This window comes from Hippocampus zosterae, chromosome 20 (genome assembly GCF_025434085.1).
Source record: "Hippocampus zosterae strain Florida chromosome 20, ASM2543408v3, whole genome shotgun sequence".
Lineage (NCBI taxonomy): Eukaryota > Metazoa > Chordata > Actinopteri > Syngnathiformes > Syngnathidae > Hippocampus > Hippocampus zosterae.
The window spans coordinates 9,905,353-9,921,889 of record NC_067470.1 but is presented as its reverse complement, the minus strand read 5'-3'; the positions used below and the strand labels follow the sequence as shown (position 1 = coordinate 9,921,889).

Sequence of the window (16,537 nt, the reverse complement as noted above, 5' to 3'; positions counted from 1 at the left end):
GTGTCAATAATTCTCGCGGTGACCTCCCTCTTCCATTAACTTTAAGTGGCTTATTAGACCCCGCACGCTCCATTCCGCCCGCCGCGGACTCGCCGTTGAAATTGCCCTCATTTTGACACTCGCTTCTCAGTTTCTCTTTATTTTTTCTGCTTTGCACACATTCTGACGTGCTTCGCAATGTCACCGCGCATACGTATGTCCATCGGCTTATTCGTTTCGACCGCACGTGTATTACAGTGTGATCCATTTATTTATTTTTAGACGAGAGCGCGAGAGCTTTCGCTTGAATTCGTCGCGGGCACCTGCGCGTGTTTGCACGTGCCATCTTTCTCCCCCCCCCCCCCCCTCTGATGGTTATTATGATGATAACAATTACCTAGTCCTATTTCCGAATTACCCCGTGTCTGCACTTTTCTTTAATTTGTCATCTAAATCCAATTGGGAAAAGTGACAGCTCACCTTTCGAGCGAGATTCATAATTCAGTTTTGTAAATGATTATTTGAACATTACCCCAAATCCATGTATTCGTTTTGCATTTTAAATCACGGTGTAAATTCACTAACTTGCGTATTCATTTATGTGCCTAGTATGAGTTTGCGGTTTATTCATATTGATTCATTCGCAAACTCTCGGTTAGAATAAAATATAAAAATATATAAAGAATATATTAAAAAAGAAAGAAAGAAAAACCTAGAAATACAAAAGCGAAATGCATTTTTGAAAGAAAAAATATTTCCTTTTAAAAATTAAAATCTCTAAAAATCATCAACAAGCACCTAAAAATACATGTCCAATTGGTCAGCCGTTGTTACTTGGATTTAATAAAATGTAAAAAAAGTTAGTCATATGCACACATTGAAACTCTCTAGACGTGTTATTATCCTCACATGATTATTTTTTTCAATGGCTTAATTTAAAAATATATTTCCCGTGCTCACATGTATCAGCTTACAGACATAAGGCACATATTATTCTCATTTGGAAAAATAAATAATTTAAAATGTTTTGAAATGAATAAAATATCTATGATAACAACAGCAACATTTCGTTGCACGTCTGGAGATTTCAGTCAAGGATGCACATATACTCTGTGAGGCAAAAAGGGCATCAAAATGTATTTAATTCAGGGGAAAAACATATTACTGTGATTCTCTTTTTGAAACCCCTCATATATATATATATATACACACATACACACACACACACACACATTTTTGTTCTCACGTTGAGCCTCGGGGAGGGGGGACAATCATACCCTCTGTTAAAGGGATTTAAATGTATTGCATCCAAACAACAAGGAAATGCTGTTTAGTAAAGTAACAAAAGTAACAAACTTTTCTGGACCGAGATTGGCTGTTTTTTTCCCGTAATGTATTTCTATTTAAAATAATAATAATGACTATATGAGTCTCCCAAACGGGCCTCGGGTGACCTTGAAGGGTGTGAAATCCTTCCGATGTGCTGCACTTTAATTCCTTAAACGAATCTTAACGACGGAGCTGTTGGTGTAAAATATGGCGCCTCGTTAGAGCCACTTGACGGTGGTGCGTCTTTTTGGTGGAAGGTGCACGGTGACCGCGGGTGAACGCATTTAGGGGGCGGAGGAGGGGTTTAGTTCTCCTTCAGCCAATCAGATCAGCGGGACGAGCATTAAGTGTCACGCCGAACTTGTGATTCCCACTCGGGGTCTCGTCTCAACTTCCGCGCGGTACTCTCTCGCCTCCAAGATGGAGAAGTCGAAAAACTTCCGCATCGACGCACTGTTGGCGACAGACACCCCGAAAGTGCAGACTTCCCCTCTGGCTCTCGTCACGACGCCAGGAAGCGGCGGAGGGGGAGCGGGAACCGGTGCCGCCGGTACCGCCAACGCCGCCTCGGAGCTTAGCAACCCAGTGGAGTCTCTCCGCGCGGAGACGCCGTCTCCTCCGCGGCTCTCTGCCCACGGCCTCATCCCCAAGCCGAGCTTCCTGAGCGGGCCTCACGGGGTGATGGGGCTCCATCCCCAGAACAGCGGCGGAGGGATGCCCGCGCAGGCGCTCTACGGCCACCCCATGTACGCGTATTCGGCGGCCGCGCTCACCGCCCAGCACCCTGCCTTGTCCTACACACCGTACCCGCACGGTTCCCATCACGGCCACCACCAGCACCACCACGCAGGGGGGGACCCCATCAAGCTGACGGCCAGCACCTTCCAGCTGGACCACTGGCTGCGGGTATCCACCGCCGGGATGATGCTCCCCAAAATGGCAGACTTTAACTGTGAGTACATTTTTATTTGGAAGAAAATCAAACTATAGCACAATTGCAGTCAAGGGCATGGATCCAACCATTGAACAAGATAATTAAAAACCTATCTGATCAGATTGGATTATTCAAATTCGTAATTGGGGGCGTGGTAATAAAATCTCGTAATATTACATTTTTTTCCTGAAAATTTACTTTTTTTGTCGTAAAATGATAATGAAATTGCGTTTGGGAGTGATATTGTCAGTACAGAAATATATAAATACAGAAAACAAAAATGCAAATTTTAGTATATCCTAATCAATAGCACAATCGAAGAAACTGGTCATTTTGCAGCGGTCCCATTTCCCCCCAAATGCTATATACGTTTTTATATGAAGGAATTTATCTGGACGCATTTACATCAAAATATTTCTGTCTTCAAACTAGTCCAAACAAGCGCATGCATTTTGAAATAAAAATCGTGACTTCTTTTTGCATCAACATGGTTCCCAAAACCCTAATACAATGAAAGAAAAGTCAAGCAAAAGTCAATTGTGATAGCCTTCAAATTTATTTATTACTAATATTTGAATGTCTTAAACTTACAAGATGTTTTTGCCTCGGCTCCATAAAAAATATCTTTCATGTCCTTCGCTTTTTTATTGTTATTTGGCCCAGGAAGCGCCACAATGTCTCCCATTGTACTTATAATAATCATAATAATAATAATAAAAGAAGAAAAACAATAACGACATATACATTTCTTGTAATCATTTTAGTCGTATGTTGAGCAAAGTGGCCATATTTCTCATATTAATACAGTAATAAACGAAATGTCAAAACTAGACTTTCATTTTTATTTGGTTGGTCCCGTTTTGAGCCAAAATGGCTTCCGTTAATCAATCGCAAAATAAAACAAATTGAGTCCTCCACTGGCCCTCTTTGAAATTGAATTGACATGTTTTGAATACCCTTAAGCAATCCAATTAGGATTTCACATATTGTATCATTATTATTATATTGTTATTAATGATTGTTATTGTTGTTATTTTTAAATCAACTGGTACAACTTTGAGCCAAAATGGCGACTGACCGCTTTATACAATGTGCTGTTTACACTTTTGTGGGACCCATTTTCATCCAAATTTGACGACAGTAACTTGTTTCAAATTGGAATCATTTTTAAATTAATAAACTACAATACTTACTACACTGGCCACTGGTCCAAACAGAATAATTATTATAATCGTGGGTTTTCATTTGACTTTTTTAATGACTACTGACCATTGTTCTGATTTATTGTTATTTAAGTTGGGTTCTCGAAGCCCGAGGTGACTATTGTCTTCCGTCTTCAAGTAAAAACGTCCAGGTGTTGGTTTTTAATTCGCATTTATTTAATGATTTGGCGTGATATCCATGAAAAATGTCCATTGGGTTGTAACAGACTTCTGTTATTATAGTTGTGATTTGGATGCAAACTGACAACATCTTGTTATAAGTCGACTTTTTATGTGCTCGTTTTGACTGCACTATAAATATTAAAATATTTAAAGTTTTGTCCCTATGAAAATGGCCTCTTCCGCATTTCATAAAAGAAAAAAAAGTCGAAAGAAATACATTTTAGTGTCTTGTCCCCAAACTTAAAGACAGAAGTAAAAACAACTCAGCAAATTGTTTGTACACACCAAGTGTTGCCATAAACGTTAATAATTTAAACCTTAAAGTTGTTCTAAGTTAAATTACTGTTTTAGTTGTGGGTCCCCCCCCCCCACCCCCCAGTGTGGTTTGGAGTCACGTTGACGTAATCGTGACTCGATTAATTCTTTCATGAAAAAAATGTTCTCCCATCAAATTAGACTTTGGCATATTAGCAAGATATACTAAATGCTATAATCATGACGAAATGGCCCAATTATATCGTAACTAACAATTTCAGTAGCAGAGTGCTATATTTTGTTTCCCCGCCCTCCAAAAATATCGATATAGAGGTTAAAAAAAACAAAACGTTGCCGATGTTTGCATAGTGGAAGCGAATGATTGAGTGCGTACATACAAGGTGACACAGATGGATGATTTTTGGGAGAGGAACTAAAATGGACAGATAATGGACAGTGGGAAAGTGGTGGTGGGCTGTGAAAGCCACAGTGGACATGCTACTTTGCTCCCACGCACACTGCCTTTTTTGTCCACGCTCGTTTCTAACAGATTTGGGTTAAAAAAAAAAAAGCCAGCGGCGATGGTGCCGGGTAGAGTCCATCTTCTGTGTGGACACTTTTCACACCTTGCTGGGATGTTGTTTTTAATGTGTCACGTGGCTTTTTTTTCCCCTTCAAAAATCTGAAACGACTGCTATTGTTGAGTCAAGGGTGGGAAATCGCCCACCTGCATTTTTATGAAGTGTAATGCATACAAATAAACAAATAGATCATCAAATTGCTCAGCACGGAGAATACATTTTGACTTATTTTGAATGGGTTTTGGTGTCAGCTCATTTTTTTAGCGTCAGAACTTGCTAGATAGGTGACATCAATTTTATTAAAATACAAAATGTCACACGATTTGTCATAACTTTGCCCTTATTTTCAAAACGTTTTGCTGTGATGACTCGTGACTAATAGAATCTGAATCATTTGACTGAAGTTACAAAGTGTCATGTAACATTTTTGGTTCAAAAGGAAAAATGGTAACTTGGAAATAATTTGCATAATTATTGACAATTTTTGTTTTTAAATTTACGGTGTCAGCTGGCTCTTGTTCCTTTAAGAATCTCGGATTGATTGAGTTGGCCGGAGAATCACCAACCAGTAGTTAGGTAGTAATATTTTTTCAAAGTATAGGTAAAAAATTATATATAACTTGGAATAATTTTGCCTCTAGTTTTGAATCAATTTTGTTACTTGGTTTGGTGTTCTGTGTTGCCTCTTTTTATTTTAGCAGGTAGAGCCTGAATCTTTTTTTTTTTGATGCAAAAATCATGTTTATGTTCTTCTCGATAAGGTAGAATAAATGAGTCAGGTTTTCAAAACATTTTTTTGTTTTGTTTTGGGAATTTAATGCTCCGTTCACAGGTATATGGAATCATGAGCATTTGATTTGGGCCACCTTGAATTTTTGAGATGAGAAACTATTACTGGTATTTAAAAAAAAAACTAAACATTTTACCTGCACAAATGTTCTGATGATGCAATAACAGAACATGACTTTCATGATATTTAGTCCCATTGCATAACGTGACTGTTGTGTTTATGTATGTGTTTGCAACTGCGCACAAGCAGCTCAGGCACAGTCCAACCTGCTGGGCAAGTGCAGGCGGCCCCGGACGGCGTTCACCAGCCAGCAGCTGCTGGAGCTGGAGCACCAGTTCAAACTCAACAAGTACCTGTCTCGACCCAAACGCTTCGAGGTGGCCACCTCTCTCATGCTCACCGAAACACAGGTATAGCACCAAATAAACCCCCCAAAACAACACATGTAATTTATCTCACCGTTCACCAGGGTCAAAACCGAAACATCTATCCATCACAATATGAAGCCATACATCCATCGATTCTCTATCGTGTAGCATCTATTTGTCCATTTGTCAATCAATCCGTCCATCGATCGTTTCGGTCATCCATGGATCTACACTATCCTTCATCCATCCACCCCCGCCCAAGTTGACATTTCTGTACATTTTTTAGCAAGGTTCATGCAACTTGACGCACATGATTTTCTTTCAGAGGGCCACATAAAATAATGTGGCCGGCCAGATCTGGCCCCCGGGTCTTGAGTTGGACACCAGTGCTATCAGGGATCTAGCATCCATCCATTCGTCGGTCTGACCAATCCGTGTATCTTTCTATCATACCAAGGGTCTCAAATTCAATTTGTGTAGGGGGTTTGGGTGTGGCTGGGCCACATTATTTAAAAAAAATACACAACCCCCCCCCCCCCCCCCCCCACACTCACACAACTAATCCAACTTTATTAATGTTGATGAATGGAGTCAGTTGAGATCATTAACAGTTCTGTAGCATGTGAAGATTGGTGACCTGGTCCTCTCTCTACTTGGTGTCACTTCCTAACTGTTCCGTTTGAGACCCCTGATCTAAATCTTTCCAGCTGTCAATTAATTCATCCAAGTGTCCATCCAGCCTGGCTGGTAGGCACATTTTTTAAGAACCTATGCTTTGAAACTTAATGCATTTTTTTTGTTGTTGTACTGACTCGCCCCCAAGGTGAAAATCTGGTTCCAGAATCGGCGCATGAAGTGGAAGCGGAGCAAGAAGGCCAAGGAACAAGCGGCACAGGAGGCCGAGAAACAGAAGGGCAGCAAGGGTGGGCAAGGTGGTGACAAAACCGAGCAAGATGGCGACGGGTCGGACTATGAGGGCGGCAAGACGACGACGAGCAAAAACGGCAGGATACGAGACTTGAAGGACAGCGACGACGAGTGCGACCGCTTCCTCTACAACTCCTCGGACTGTTCCTCGGATGACGAGCGCAATCGAACCTGCGACCTCAGCCCGCAGCCTTGAATGGACATGGAGGAAGACTTTGCATGCAAAGCCTTTTTCTCGTTGACATTTTTATGAAAAAAAAAAGATAAATGATGACAAAAATAGGTCAAACATAATCAATCTATCACTATACGTCGCCAACACATCAACAGACAGCAACATTGTGATATCAGCGGAACTGGGGTAAAAGTGCGGAGAAGACTAAATGCATTTTATTTAATTGCATTGCCTTTAAAACGATAATATAGGCGAAAATGCGATTATGAACAATAAATATCTACGTAACTAGACATTATCGAACTTAATCAGTGGAATAAGTCAACTCTACTGTAGATATTTGGATTTCTGACCAAAGTATCGATATCTGGCATACACACATATATTCGTCTCACTAAAAAACTGAGCATTTTTACTTTATTGCAGCACAAAAAAATGGTAAGACAACAAAAATATATCCAACAAATAGTTCTAACAGCCTCAAATGATGCAAGCAAGATAATGATAGAGTCTGTGATTACGCGATACGTTACGATATCACAATATCGGCAATCAGGCGAACGATACGATGCATTGCGATATCGATGTAAATGAAGAAGGGAAAACCAAGCAAGTCCATGTGACAAATCAGAGAAACATCTTTTTTCATGGCATCATAAACCCGCCCCCCAAAACCCCCCCCACCGATATCACCGCTACAACTGATGCGTCACGATATTGATAAGTGTCAAACATTTTCATTGGAAGTGGAGTGACCTGGAATACTTGGCCATACTGGATCGCAATATATTCCGTATGTAACTTAAGTGCCAAAAAATTGAGCATACAGTACGTCTGTTTTTGTTTTGTACTTATTGTTGGGGGAAAAAAAGAACAAAAAATAAAATAAAAGATATAATTCCAATGCTTCGTCCCGCTCCGAGTATCGATGCAAAACGGCGCATTTTCACTTCCAGATACCTCGATAAACATTTTCATTTAAAATAGGGAAACAATCGCGTGTTCACGAATACTGTACGTCAAATTTTACGCACCGGACTGCATGGCCTCTATTAGGGCCGGCAATCCTGATATTTTGATCCGATATATCACAATATGAATACATCATGGGAAACGGAGTAAAAATAAAAAAGGTTGTGTTTATTTTTCTAAACTGTATTTATAGAAGGAAAATAATGCATGCTGAATTGTGGTCTCTCAGTGTGAAATAGCATCAAATAAATATTGTGTTTTTTTTTCCTAAATTGTGTGTGAACTAAATGTACGTGGGTTTGAATTGTAGTGAGAGTTTGATTTATGGCGCAGGACACATGCAGCCTTGTGCTTTGACGGCCCGGGGTCATGGGAATGACTGTTAATGGCGCTGTCGGATGTGTGCAAACGTGCCGCGTGAGCAAACAGCAGGAAGAAGAAACATTTCACGCCACACCACCAATGGACTCGCATTGAGACAACACTGTTACAAAAAAAAAAAATTCTATTGAAGCCAAAAAGCCGATTCTAATTGGGTTAATTTTGAGAACCCGTCCAAACCCCCCCCCGCAAAAAAAGGATAAAATATCAAAATAAATATAAATAAAATAAATGTTGATTTTGGAAAATAATTTCTAAATGTGATATACTGTAGATATATATAGGCATCTCAAAATACCAAAACAGATCTGCTTTTAAAAACATTTACAAAAAATCAGCTTGATTCACAGTGACTTAACAAAAAGCAAGATTCAATTCTTTAAATACCAAATTTGGTCAAATTTTGCAAAAAGGGATTCATTCAATTGATTCCAGAATGTGAATTGCGTGGAATGTTTGCTCTGCTTTTAGTCTTCGTTTGAAGCAATGGTGAACTTCCATTTCTCTGTACAATTCACATACAGGAGTGCAAAAGTGAAAATATTTCATAATATAAATATTTTTTAAAAATGTAAAAGAAAGGAGGACTTAACTGACAGTAATCCACTTGCACCTTTCAAGGACAGCGGCCACTCGAGTGGAGTTATCAGGTTACAGGGTGCATGAAAGGGATAATAACACATTTATATAGGTACATAAGCCTTTTTTTTGGTGTCTGAACATCATGCTTTTTTTTGATGATATGATGTAATATGCTGTCCCACTGCAAAATATTACTGTGGTGTGAATATTGCACTGAAGCTTGATTCGAAGAAAATCATGAATGGAATGGTGGAGGGGTGTCAAACTCATTTTAGTCGCGGACCAATTTGGAGTTACATCTTCCCACGGAGGGGCCGTTGTGACAGTGAAACCACAAAATTATTACTTGTACACCAAACATTAATTGGTTGCTAGTTTTGAAATCAGTCGATTACATTTTTTTAAATTATTGTTCAAGTGAGGGTAAAGAAGGTAACAAAATAATTGCAAAATCTCAATGTTATTTATTACACGTGACAATATGACATTTTGGGACAGATCTTAGCTAGTTGACACGTGATTTGCTTTCACTGGCCACATAAATTGACCTGGGGGCCAGATCTGGCCCCGGGCCTTAAGTTTGACACCGGTGTTAAAGAGTATTTGGCTTTATCTCCTATGTTATACCCCCCCCCCAAAAAAAAAAAATCCACAGGCATGTGAACAGGGGTGTATAGACTTTTATGTCAGCCCGAAAATCTCATTTTAGGGCTCATTTCACATTCATTAAACAAAATAATTTGGCAAAAATGACAAACATGAAACCATTTGGGGGTATTTTTAGCCATCCACAGGAAATACAAAAGCCTTCGCCGTCACTCTTACCACTGTAGTCAATTCAATCGTTTAGTCACAGGCTGTTCGAGCGAAGCACCTGCGTTATCTTCTCGCCGTGTTTGCTTTCGCGGCGACAGCTCAAGAGTTCAGACTGGGGTCAGACCCGACGGGGCAGGTAAAGGCTGCTGGCTACAAAGTGGCACGCAAAGGTCAGGGTGTGGAGCGCACACAGTGAGCCCATTGATCCCACTGTATACACCTCATTGCTTGTTCACACCACACCGAAAAGCTTTCGGGAGCTACAGCGAAATGCATGACGCATACAAATAAAATTGACGTTTCCATTCGCACATATGAAGTCGTCGCCCGCAACCCCGATGATGACGAGCGCTACAGAAAAGTTATTGTGGATGGATTTAATTTTTTTAAAAAATCATATTCCTTCTTTTGAAGGGGGGGGATGGGGTTACAGTTTGACTTTGGCCTCTTTGGCCTCCATGGCCTGGGTGGCGATGCGAGCGCGCTCCGTTAGCACGGCGTCCTGCGGCACGGCGTCCTGCGGCACGGCGCTCTTAAGCAGGAAGTGGCTGATGAAAAGCTTCAGGCCCTCGCGCAGCATTCGCAGCTGGGGAATTCCAGAAATCCTGGCAGGTGGGCAACAAATTGAAGGGGAGGAAGGACGGTGGGTGGTCGATGGCATACAAAAAAATTAAATAAATAAAAAACAAGCGTCCGGGTAAAAGCAAAACTATCTTGACGGTGCAGCTTGAGTGAAATGCGGGAGGACGCGAACTTCGACATGATTGTTAATCTATGTTAAACCTTTCGCTTTGTTACAGCTGCGGTTGTTGTGAAAGTGTTGTACAAATAAAGATGATGCATTGTATATATTTCTACTTCCAAATTGGGTCCAATTTGGAATATTTCTAAAAAAAATGTCTCCAACATTTGTATTCAATATTGCGTGTTCACAAATATAGTTTTTGAATACTAAGCAGGGAACATTTTTTATAACACATGAGACTCTGCCTGTCTTTTTACTTTAATAGGTGCTGTTGTTTTGGTTAGCGAGGCACCAAATAACTCCAGCGCTCACGCCAGTTGTTCTACCCCAGTGGTCACCAACATGGTGCCCGCGGGCACCAGGTAGCCCGTGAAGACCACTTGAGTAGCCCGCCAGTGCCTGGACATTGTGATTTGCTAGTAGAAATTATGATTTAAAAATGCAAACATTGGCAGTACTGTGAGACATTTCGAAACATGATCAAAGTCTGACAATTTAAATCATCAAGTATTAAAAATAACACATCCTCATATTATTGAAGGTATTTTGGACAAATATGTTATTTCAGACGTGTATCAATTTGGTAGCCCTTCACACAATCGGTACACATGAAGTTGCTCTCACCCTCAAAAATGTTGGTGACACCTGTTCTACCCGTTTTGTTTCCTCTAATATAGGGGTGTGGGGGGGTGCGGGGTTGTGTTGCTCACCTTGAAAAAATGCCGATGACATCCTCGGGCTCTGTGTCTGTGAGCAGTCGAGTCAAGACTTGGCGTAGAAAGCGCACCTTGGCCTTGTCGAGCTCTCCGAACTCGATGACCTAGAACACCAAAAGAACCACCTGTGTGAATGTCCAGAAAGAAAACGGAACGAAAATGGCACCCGGCAGAGCGAAGACCTCCACCAAGGCCTGACCGACCAATAGCCACGCAGAATATTGAAAGTGGAGGTAAAGTAGCATAGCCAGATCTGTCCCAAATTTTTTTTTTTTACCTGAGTGCCTCCCCTCTACGAAGCTTCTTATTTGCATCATCAACCAACTAACGGTTAAAGAAACATGATTTTTTTTTCTTCTTGAGATTTTTTTTTTAGATTATTCATTAGCTCGCAAAGCAAAACAAGAATTCCCCTCCAGTCCGGAATGTGCTTGCTTACTTTGAGCAGCGAGAGCGAGAAGCACTTGTTCTGGAGGAAGCGGGTCACGAGCTGGATCAAATTGTTAAAAGTCCTGGAGGGAAGGTTGGAAAGCTCCCGGAATTTATCCCACAGGCTGAACTGGAAGGTCATCTGTGAAAATGGAAACAGAAAAAAAAAAGTGTCAAAACCAATGAGAGGAAACTTAACGAGCTCACGCGTGAAAAGCAAACGTTCCCTCTTTGAGAGGGACAAAGAGTTGTCGTGGCCGATGCAGTCGGGCCAAGGAGGAAGCGTTGTTGTTGGTGGTCGGAGTTTGAGTGGTTTGCTCATAACACGGGGCGAGAAGGTGTGAGGAGATCCCGCCACGGAGGTCACGCAGGTCGGAAGAGGAGGTACGTGGGAGGAAGTTAGTCATTAGCAAGCAGACTTATTAGCACTCAATCAGGTGATTAGGATCAGTGGACCGCGGCTTGGATTGGTTTGTTTTCGAGATGACATCAATGGCTCTTTACATTGGGTGGGGGCAATTTCCTCAGAGTGATCATTGTAGATGGATGACAGAATTGTTTTGATAATTTTTACAACTGTAATTACGGGGGAAGGACTTCGCGAGCAAAATGACAAAAAAAAATTGGGGGTTGCTGTGTCAAAAGTATGAGCGGTATCGGTACTTGGTATCGGCGCATACTCAAAGACTAAGTAATTAAACTCAGTGACAAAATGTCTTTGGAAAGGCAAAAGGTTGGACTTCGGACTTTGATTTGGTTACCTTGTGAGGTTTTAGAGTTTGAAGAGAGAGAGTGTCATGGCTACCTGGAAGTGGCGGTCGTGAGCGCAGAATTTCTCTCCCAGCACGGCGTAGAAGCCGTTGAAGGTTTTTTCCTGCAGGCAGCAGTCCATCAGCACGTGGACAATCTCACGCTCCTGTTTGTCTTTCAGCCCCATCCTTTACGCCAGCAATGAGGTTTTGTGGTCACAATTCAATGTCACAAGCCCCGCTCCACCTCCACCACCTTCAAATGAAGGACAACGTACCTCAGCAGCTTGTCAAAGGCATCCAAGTAGTCCTCGCTGGTCATGAGCACGCAGAAGATGTTCCTTCGGACCTCCGTGTTCATCCGCTGCTTTCGAGCCAGTTCCAGGACTTTGGCGGTGAACTGAACACAAAGCGTGGATGGGGGATTTTACTGGGCTTAACATGTTTTTGACCTTTTTTTTTTTTGGTCAGAACAATCAGTGTTTCACTCACCTGCCCTTCGCCAACGCTTTTATGCTCTTGCTCGCTGATCATGGGTGCGCCGCTCCACGACGAGCCGACGATCCACCAGCGGCCCACCTGGTCGGCCGACAGAAGGTTGTCCAGAGACACCCGCAGTTTCATGTCACTTCCTGCGGCGTTGCGCTGGATCTGTATCGAAAACATTTCGAACTTAAAAGGAATCCTATTCAAAAGGATGAAGAAGAGCCAAAAGATGGATTTTGTCACTGACTGCATCGATCAGCACGCCACTTTACTGGCAGCATTTAAAGGCAATTCTTTGGGGCCACCTGGTGGCCAATTTGTAAACTACCATAAAAATCTAAAACTGAAAACGCTTTTTGTTACCTTGCCTGCAAGCTTTTTTCGTGTTTCTTTTTAAACATTTCGGCAAAATTTGTAATCAAATTTTCAGAAGTACAGTTGAATTAAATAACTACTTTTACAGTACAGTTCGAAGCACACAAAGTGGCTTACAATAATATTAGCTATTACATGCCATAATTGTGGTCGTTGAAGAAATACATATTTTTTCGGTGGTCGTTGGAGTAAAAAAATTAAAATAAAAAATTGAGAACCGACAATTTTAAAGTCACCCACCAAACTTCTCTGCAGTTTCTTGAGCTTCTCCACAGGCTCTGGATCGTAGCCCGGAATCTTGCGCATGTCGTTGTTCTTCAATGCCAGCATGGTTTCCAACATGAAACGGACCTACAAATGTTACGTGATTAGCATTGTGTTGGAAGTGCAGTTAAAGGGCATAAATGGTAGTTGCTTCGTTTCCACGAATAGTGGCTCCTCCCCAACTTCAACTTTTATGAAAATATAATTTTTGGGGGCGTCAGAAGAAAATACTGTTTTATTCTCTCTAAAAACTATAGCAGTTCCCGTAAGCTGATTAGTTATTACAGGTTGTTGTTTTTTTTTGGGGGGGGTGGGGGATCCTCTGTTAATATGACTTACCAGAAAAAAATACAAAATATTCGTGTTTAAATTGATAATGTGACCAGAGACTAATTGGGCTTCTGATGGGGGAACAGTCAATGTTTGAGGAAACAGATTTGGCTTTAGTTATTCACTACCTACTCTGGTTTGGTCCTGGAATTTCTTCCCGACTTCGGCCGCCTTGCGCTGGGCTTCAGCGATGAGCTCCTTGAGGGCTAGGGGGTCATCCTTCCGCAGCGAGAAGCCGACGTTACGCAGCACGAACAGCAACAGCTCAATGTCCTTCTCTCCAAAGACGGCCAAGAGGCGCCGCAGGATGTCGAAGATGAGCAGCGAGTGCACCACCTGGAAGTTGTAGAGGTGCGCCACGACGGCAACCAGGTTGTCGCACTCTTTGTCCTCGCCCGGGTGCTTGTATGTGTCGTCGAAAAGTCGCACGACTGTCTCCAGGAAATGGGCTCCTACCTGGAATGGGAAAACTTCACTCAACAAAAAGCTAGATTTAACAACACCACCAATTTGTCGGTCCAATTTAAAATCACTGTCCACTTTAAAAAGATGTCAGGAGGACCCCCAAGTCAACAGGGTCAGATGTACAAGGGCCACTTGGACCAAACACAACAACGTCTGTTTTCTTCTCACTGAAGTTCAAGTAGTTTAGTCCCACCCAGGGTTTTGTGTGACAAGGATCTGGCTGACTTTGCAAAGCAGTCACAGGAAATATCACGTTTTTTTTTTTCAGAATGAAGCACGGGGCAGCAAATACTATGAAAAAAGCAGGGCCCCCAAAAATGAACCCTGTGGAACACCATATGAGAGTCCCCAGTGTGATTAGCCAAAAGGTTGTCATTAAAAACTACGTCTCATCTTAAAACCTAACTGGAAAACCTCCATGACGTTATATTCAGCCGAAAAAGATTTCAGCTGAGTGTCCGCCACTTTTAAAAAGGATATGTTAAGGAGCAAACCAGTTCGGATGTTATTGTATAAATAATTTTGTCTTTGGAATGCCTGCCCATCCATCCACTGTGGAATTAAACAATCACAGGACAATGAGAATGTTTTATCATTACCTCCAAGCCCACGGTATGATGGAGGATGCTGACCAGGAGGACGTGCTCCATCAGCAGCCGGTTGGGCATCAGTGCCGGCGTGATGCAGGCGGCCAGTAGCACCTCTGTCAGGGTCTCGTTCATGTCCTTTCTGCTGCGGCTCATGTAGAGAGCCTCCAGCTGGCCGCCGATGGACGACATGTTGGGCTCGCTCAGCCTGGATAAAGAAAATTTACAAAGCACTGTCGGGTTTTGGTATAAAGTTGCAGATTCGCGCCATTTGTGGCAAGGCACAGTCCCTATCCCCTGCAAATAGCAGGGGTTCACTGCACTACATAGAAAGGCGATGCAAAATATTTTGTTCTCTTCGTTAGGCACTGCCAAAGACTGGGGATATTCACCCACAGTGGACTGAAATTGAAGGAAAAGGACAGAAGTGCAGATATTCCTGACTCTAGCACTCGATTTGCATTAGTAAATAATCACTTGTTACCTGTTAATGAGGCCCTTCACATTCTTCTTCAGTTTCTCCAACTCAGCTTTGCGTTGTTCGCCACCAGCATCGCGCATGTGAGGAGGCACATACTTGCCCGCCGCCTAAAGAACAGAAATTAAGTATTTAAAATGAGTCTTCAATACATGACATGGATGAGTTGTGATGTGATGAGAATTGAACATGTACTGTTGTTACAACCTCTCCAACCTGACGGCAACTCTGGAAGGGTCTAACAAGTGTGGGGGTTGCGGAGGAGCAAAAAGCTACCGCACACACGCAAAGATTAACCACAGCACGAAAAAACTAAATAAACCCCCACAAAATACAATGGACAGTAACAATTGCGAACTCACATGGGTGGGAATGTGCTCTGCAACTTCTTCGCTTTCCTCATTCTCATTAATGACATTCTCGTCCTCCAGTTCGGCATCCATCGACTCATCATCTTCACTTGGTACTTCATCCTCCTCCTCCACTCCTTCACCCTCATCATCAGTTAAATCTTCACCATCACTTGCGAGGGCCATTTCGTCCTCCTCTAAGTCGTCCACATCCAGCTGTTTAAAGTTGTCCTTGGCGAGGTCCATGTTGTCATCGCTGTCGTACATTCCTGCGGTCAAAGTGCCGGTGTCAAGAGCACCCAGGATATAGTCCAGTCCATCAGCCACAAATGACTGAGGTATGCTTTTCTTGTTTTTCCTCTTGTTTAATTTCAAGTAGCGCTCTAGTTTCTTTATTTCTCGGTCCTCTTGTTCATTGGCCTCTAAAAGCGCCTTCTTCCTCGACTCTTGATACCTGTTGGTTTTCGTGGGTGCCGCTTTGGGCTTTTCTTGTTTCTTTGTAATAGTTTTTGGCACTTTTTTGACCTCGTCCTTTTTGTTGCCACCTGTTGCCTTCTGTTTTTGAGGTATTACAGCCTGTTCACCATCACCGCTGGGCAGATTTTTCTTTTTACCTTCGTAGTGACTTTTCATTCGGATTTTCTTCAGTTTTCGCTTCTCCTTGCGGAGTTCCTTTCTGCTTTTCCTTTTGACCGACCTCAAACCGGCGTCATCCTCTGCTTCATCGGCGCCACTTTTGTTCTTGACAAACTCGCCCACCGCCACCATGTACTTCTGCAACACGGCGTTGCCCTTCTGCTTTCCCTTCCGTTTCCCTTTCATAGCAGCAGCGCACAGTTTACATTCGACTCACTAAACTTGCTCAAAATACCACGTTTAAAAAACGGAACATATGCTTGTAACCAATCAGCTTTCTGTCAAATATTAGGAAGGCGAAAATAAAAAGATTAACAACAATATGCTCATTATGAAAAAGAGAATCCGTACGCATGTGGCGCCATGGTTGTATACGGATGTGACCCGGATGACGTGTCATTGTGCTTCCGGTGTCACCACCGCGGTGGGCGCCTGATGATGACGTAGAATATT

At 42.3% G+C, this 16,537-nt stretch overlaps 2 protein-coding genes across 2 annotated transcripts; one reads left to right on the top strand and one right to left on the bottom strand.

Annotated features, from left to right (window-relative positions):
* The first annotated feature begins 1,695 nt into the window (after positions 1-1,695).
* Positions 1,696-6,828, top strand: mnx1 (motor neuron and pancreas homeobox 1). The gene is made up of 3 exons (XM_052054129.1): positions 1,696-2,260; positions 5,503-5,663; positions 6,445-6,828. Exons 1-3 carry the CDS (start codon positions 1,729-1,731, stop codon positions 6,742-6,744), a joined length of 993 nt encoding a protein of 330 aa, XP_051910089.1. The 5' UTR covers positions 1,696-1,728; the 3' UTR covers positions 6,745-6,828.
* Positions 6,829-9,323: 2,495 nt separating this feature from the next.
* On the bottom strand, positions 9,324-16,481 carry nom1 (nucleolar protein with MIF4G domain 1). The gene is made up of 11 exons (XM_052054101.1): positions 15,461-16,481; positions 15,105-15,208; positions 14,633-14,828; positions 13,701-14,024; positions 13,215-13,325; positions 12,606-12,764; positions 12,392-12,513; positions 12,170-12,302; positions 11,375-11,506; positions 10,930-11,039; positions 9,324-10,079 (listed from the first exon to the last, which is right to left on the bottom strand). Exons 1-11 carry the CDS (start codon positions 16,268-16,270, stop codon positions 9,902-9,904), a joined length of 2,379 nt encoding a protein of 792 aa, XP_051910061.1. The 5' UTR covers positions 16,271-16,481; the 3' UTR covers positions 9,324-9,901.
* Positions 16,482-16,537: the final 56 nt, after the last annotated feature.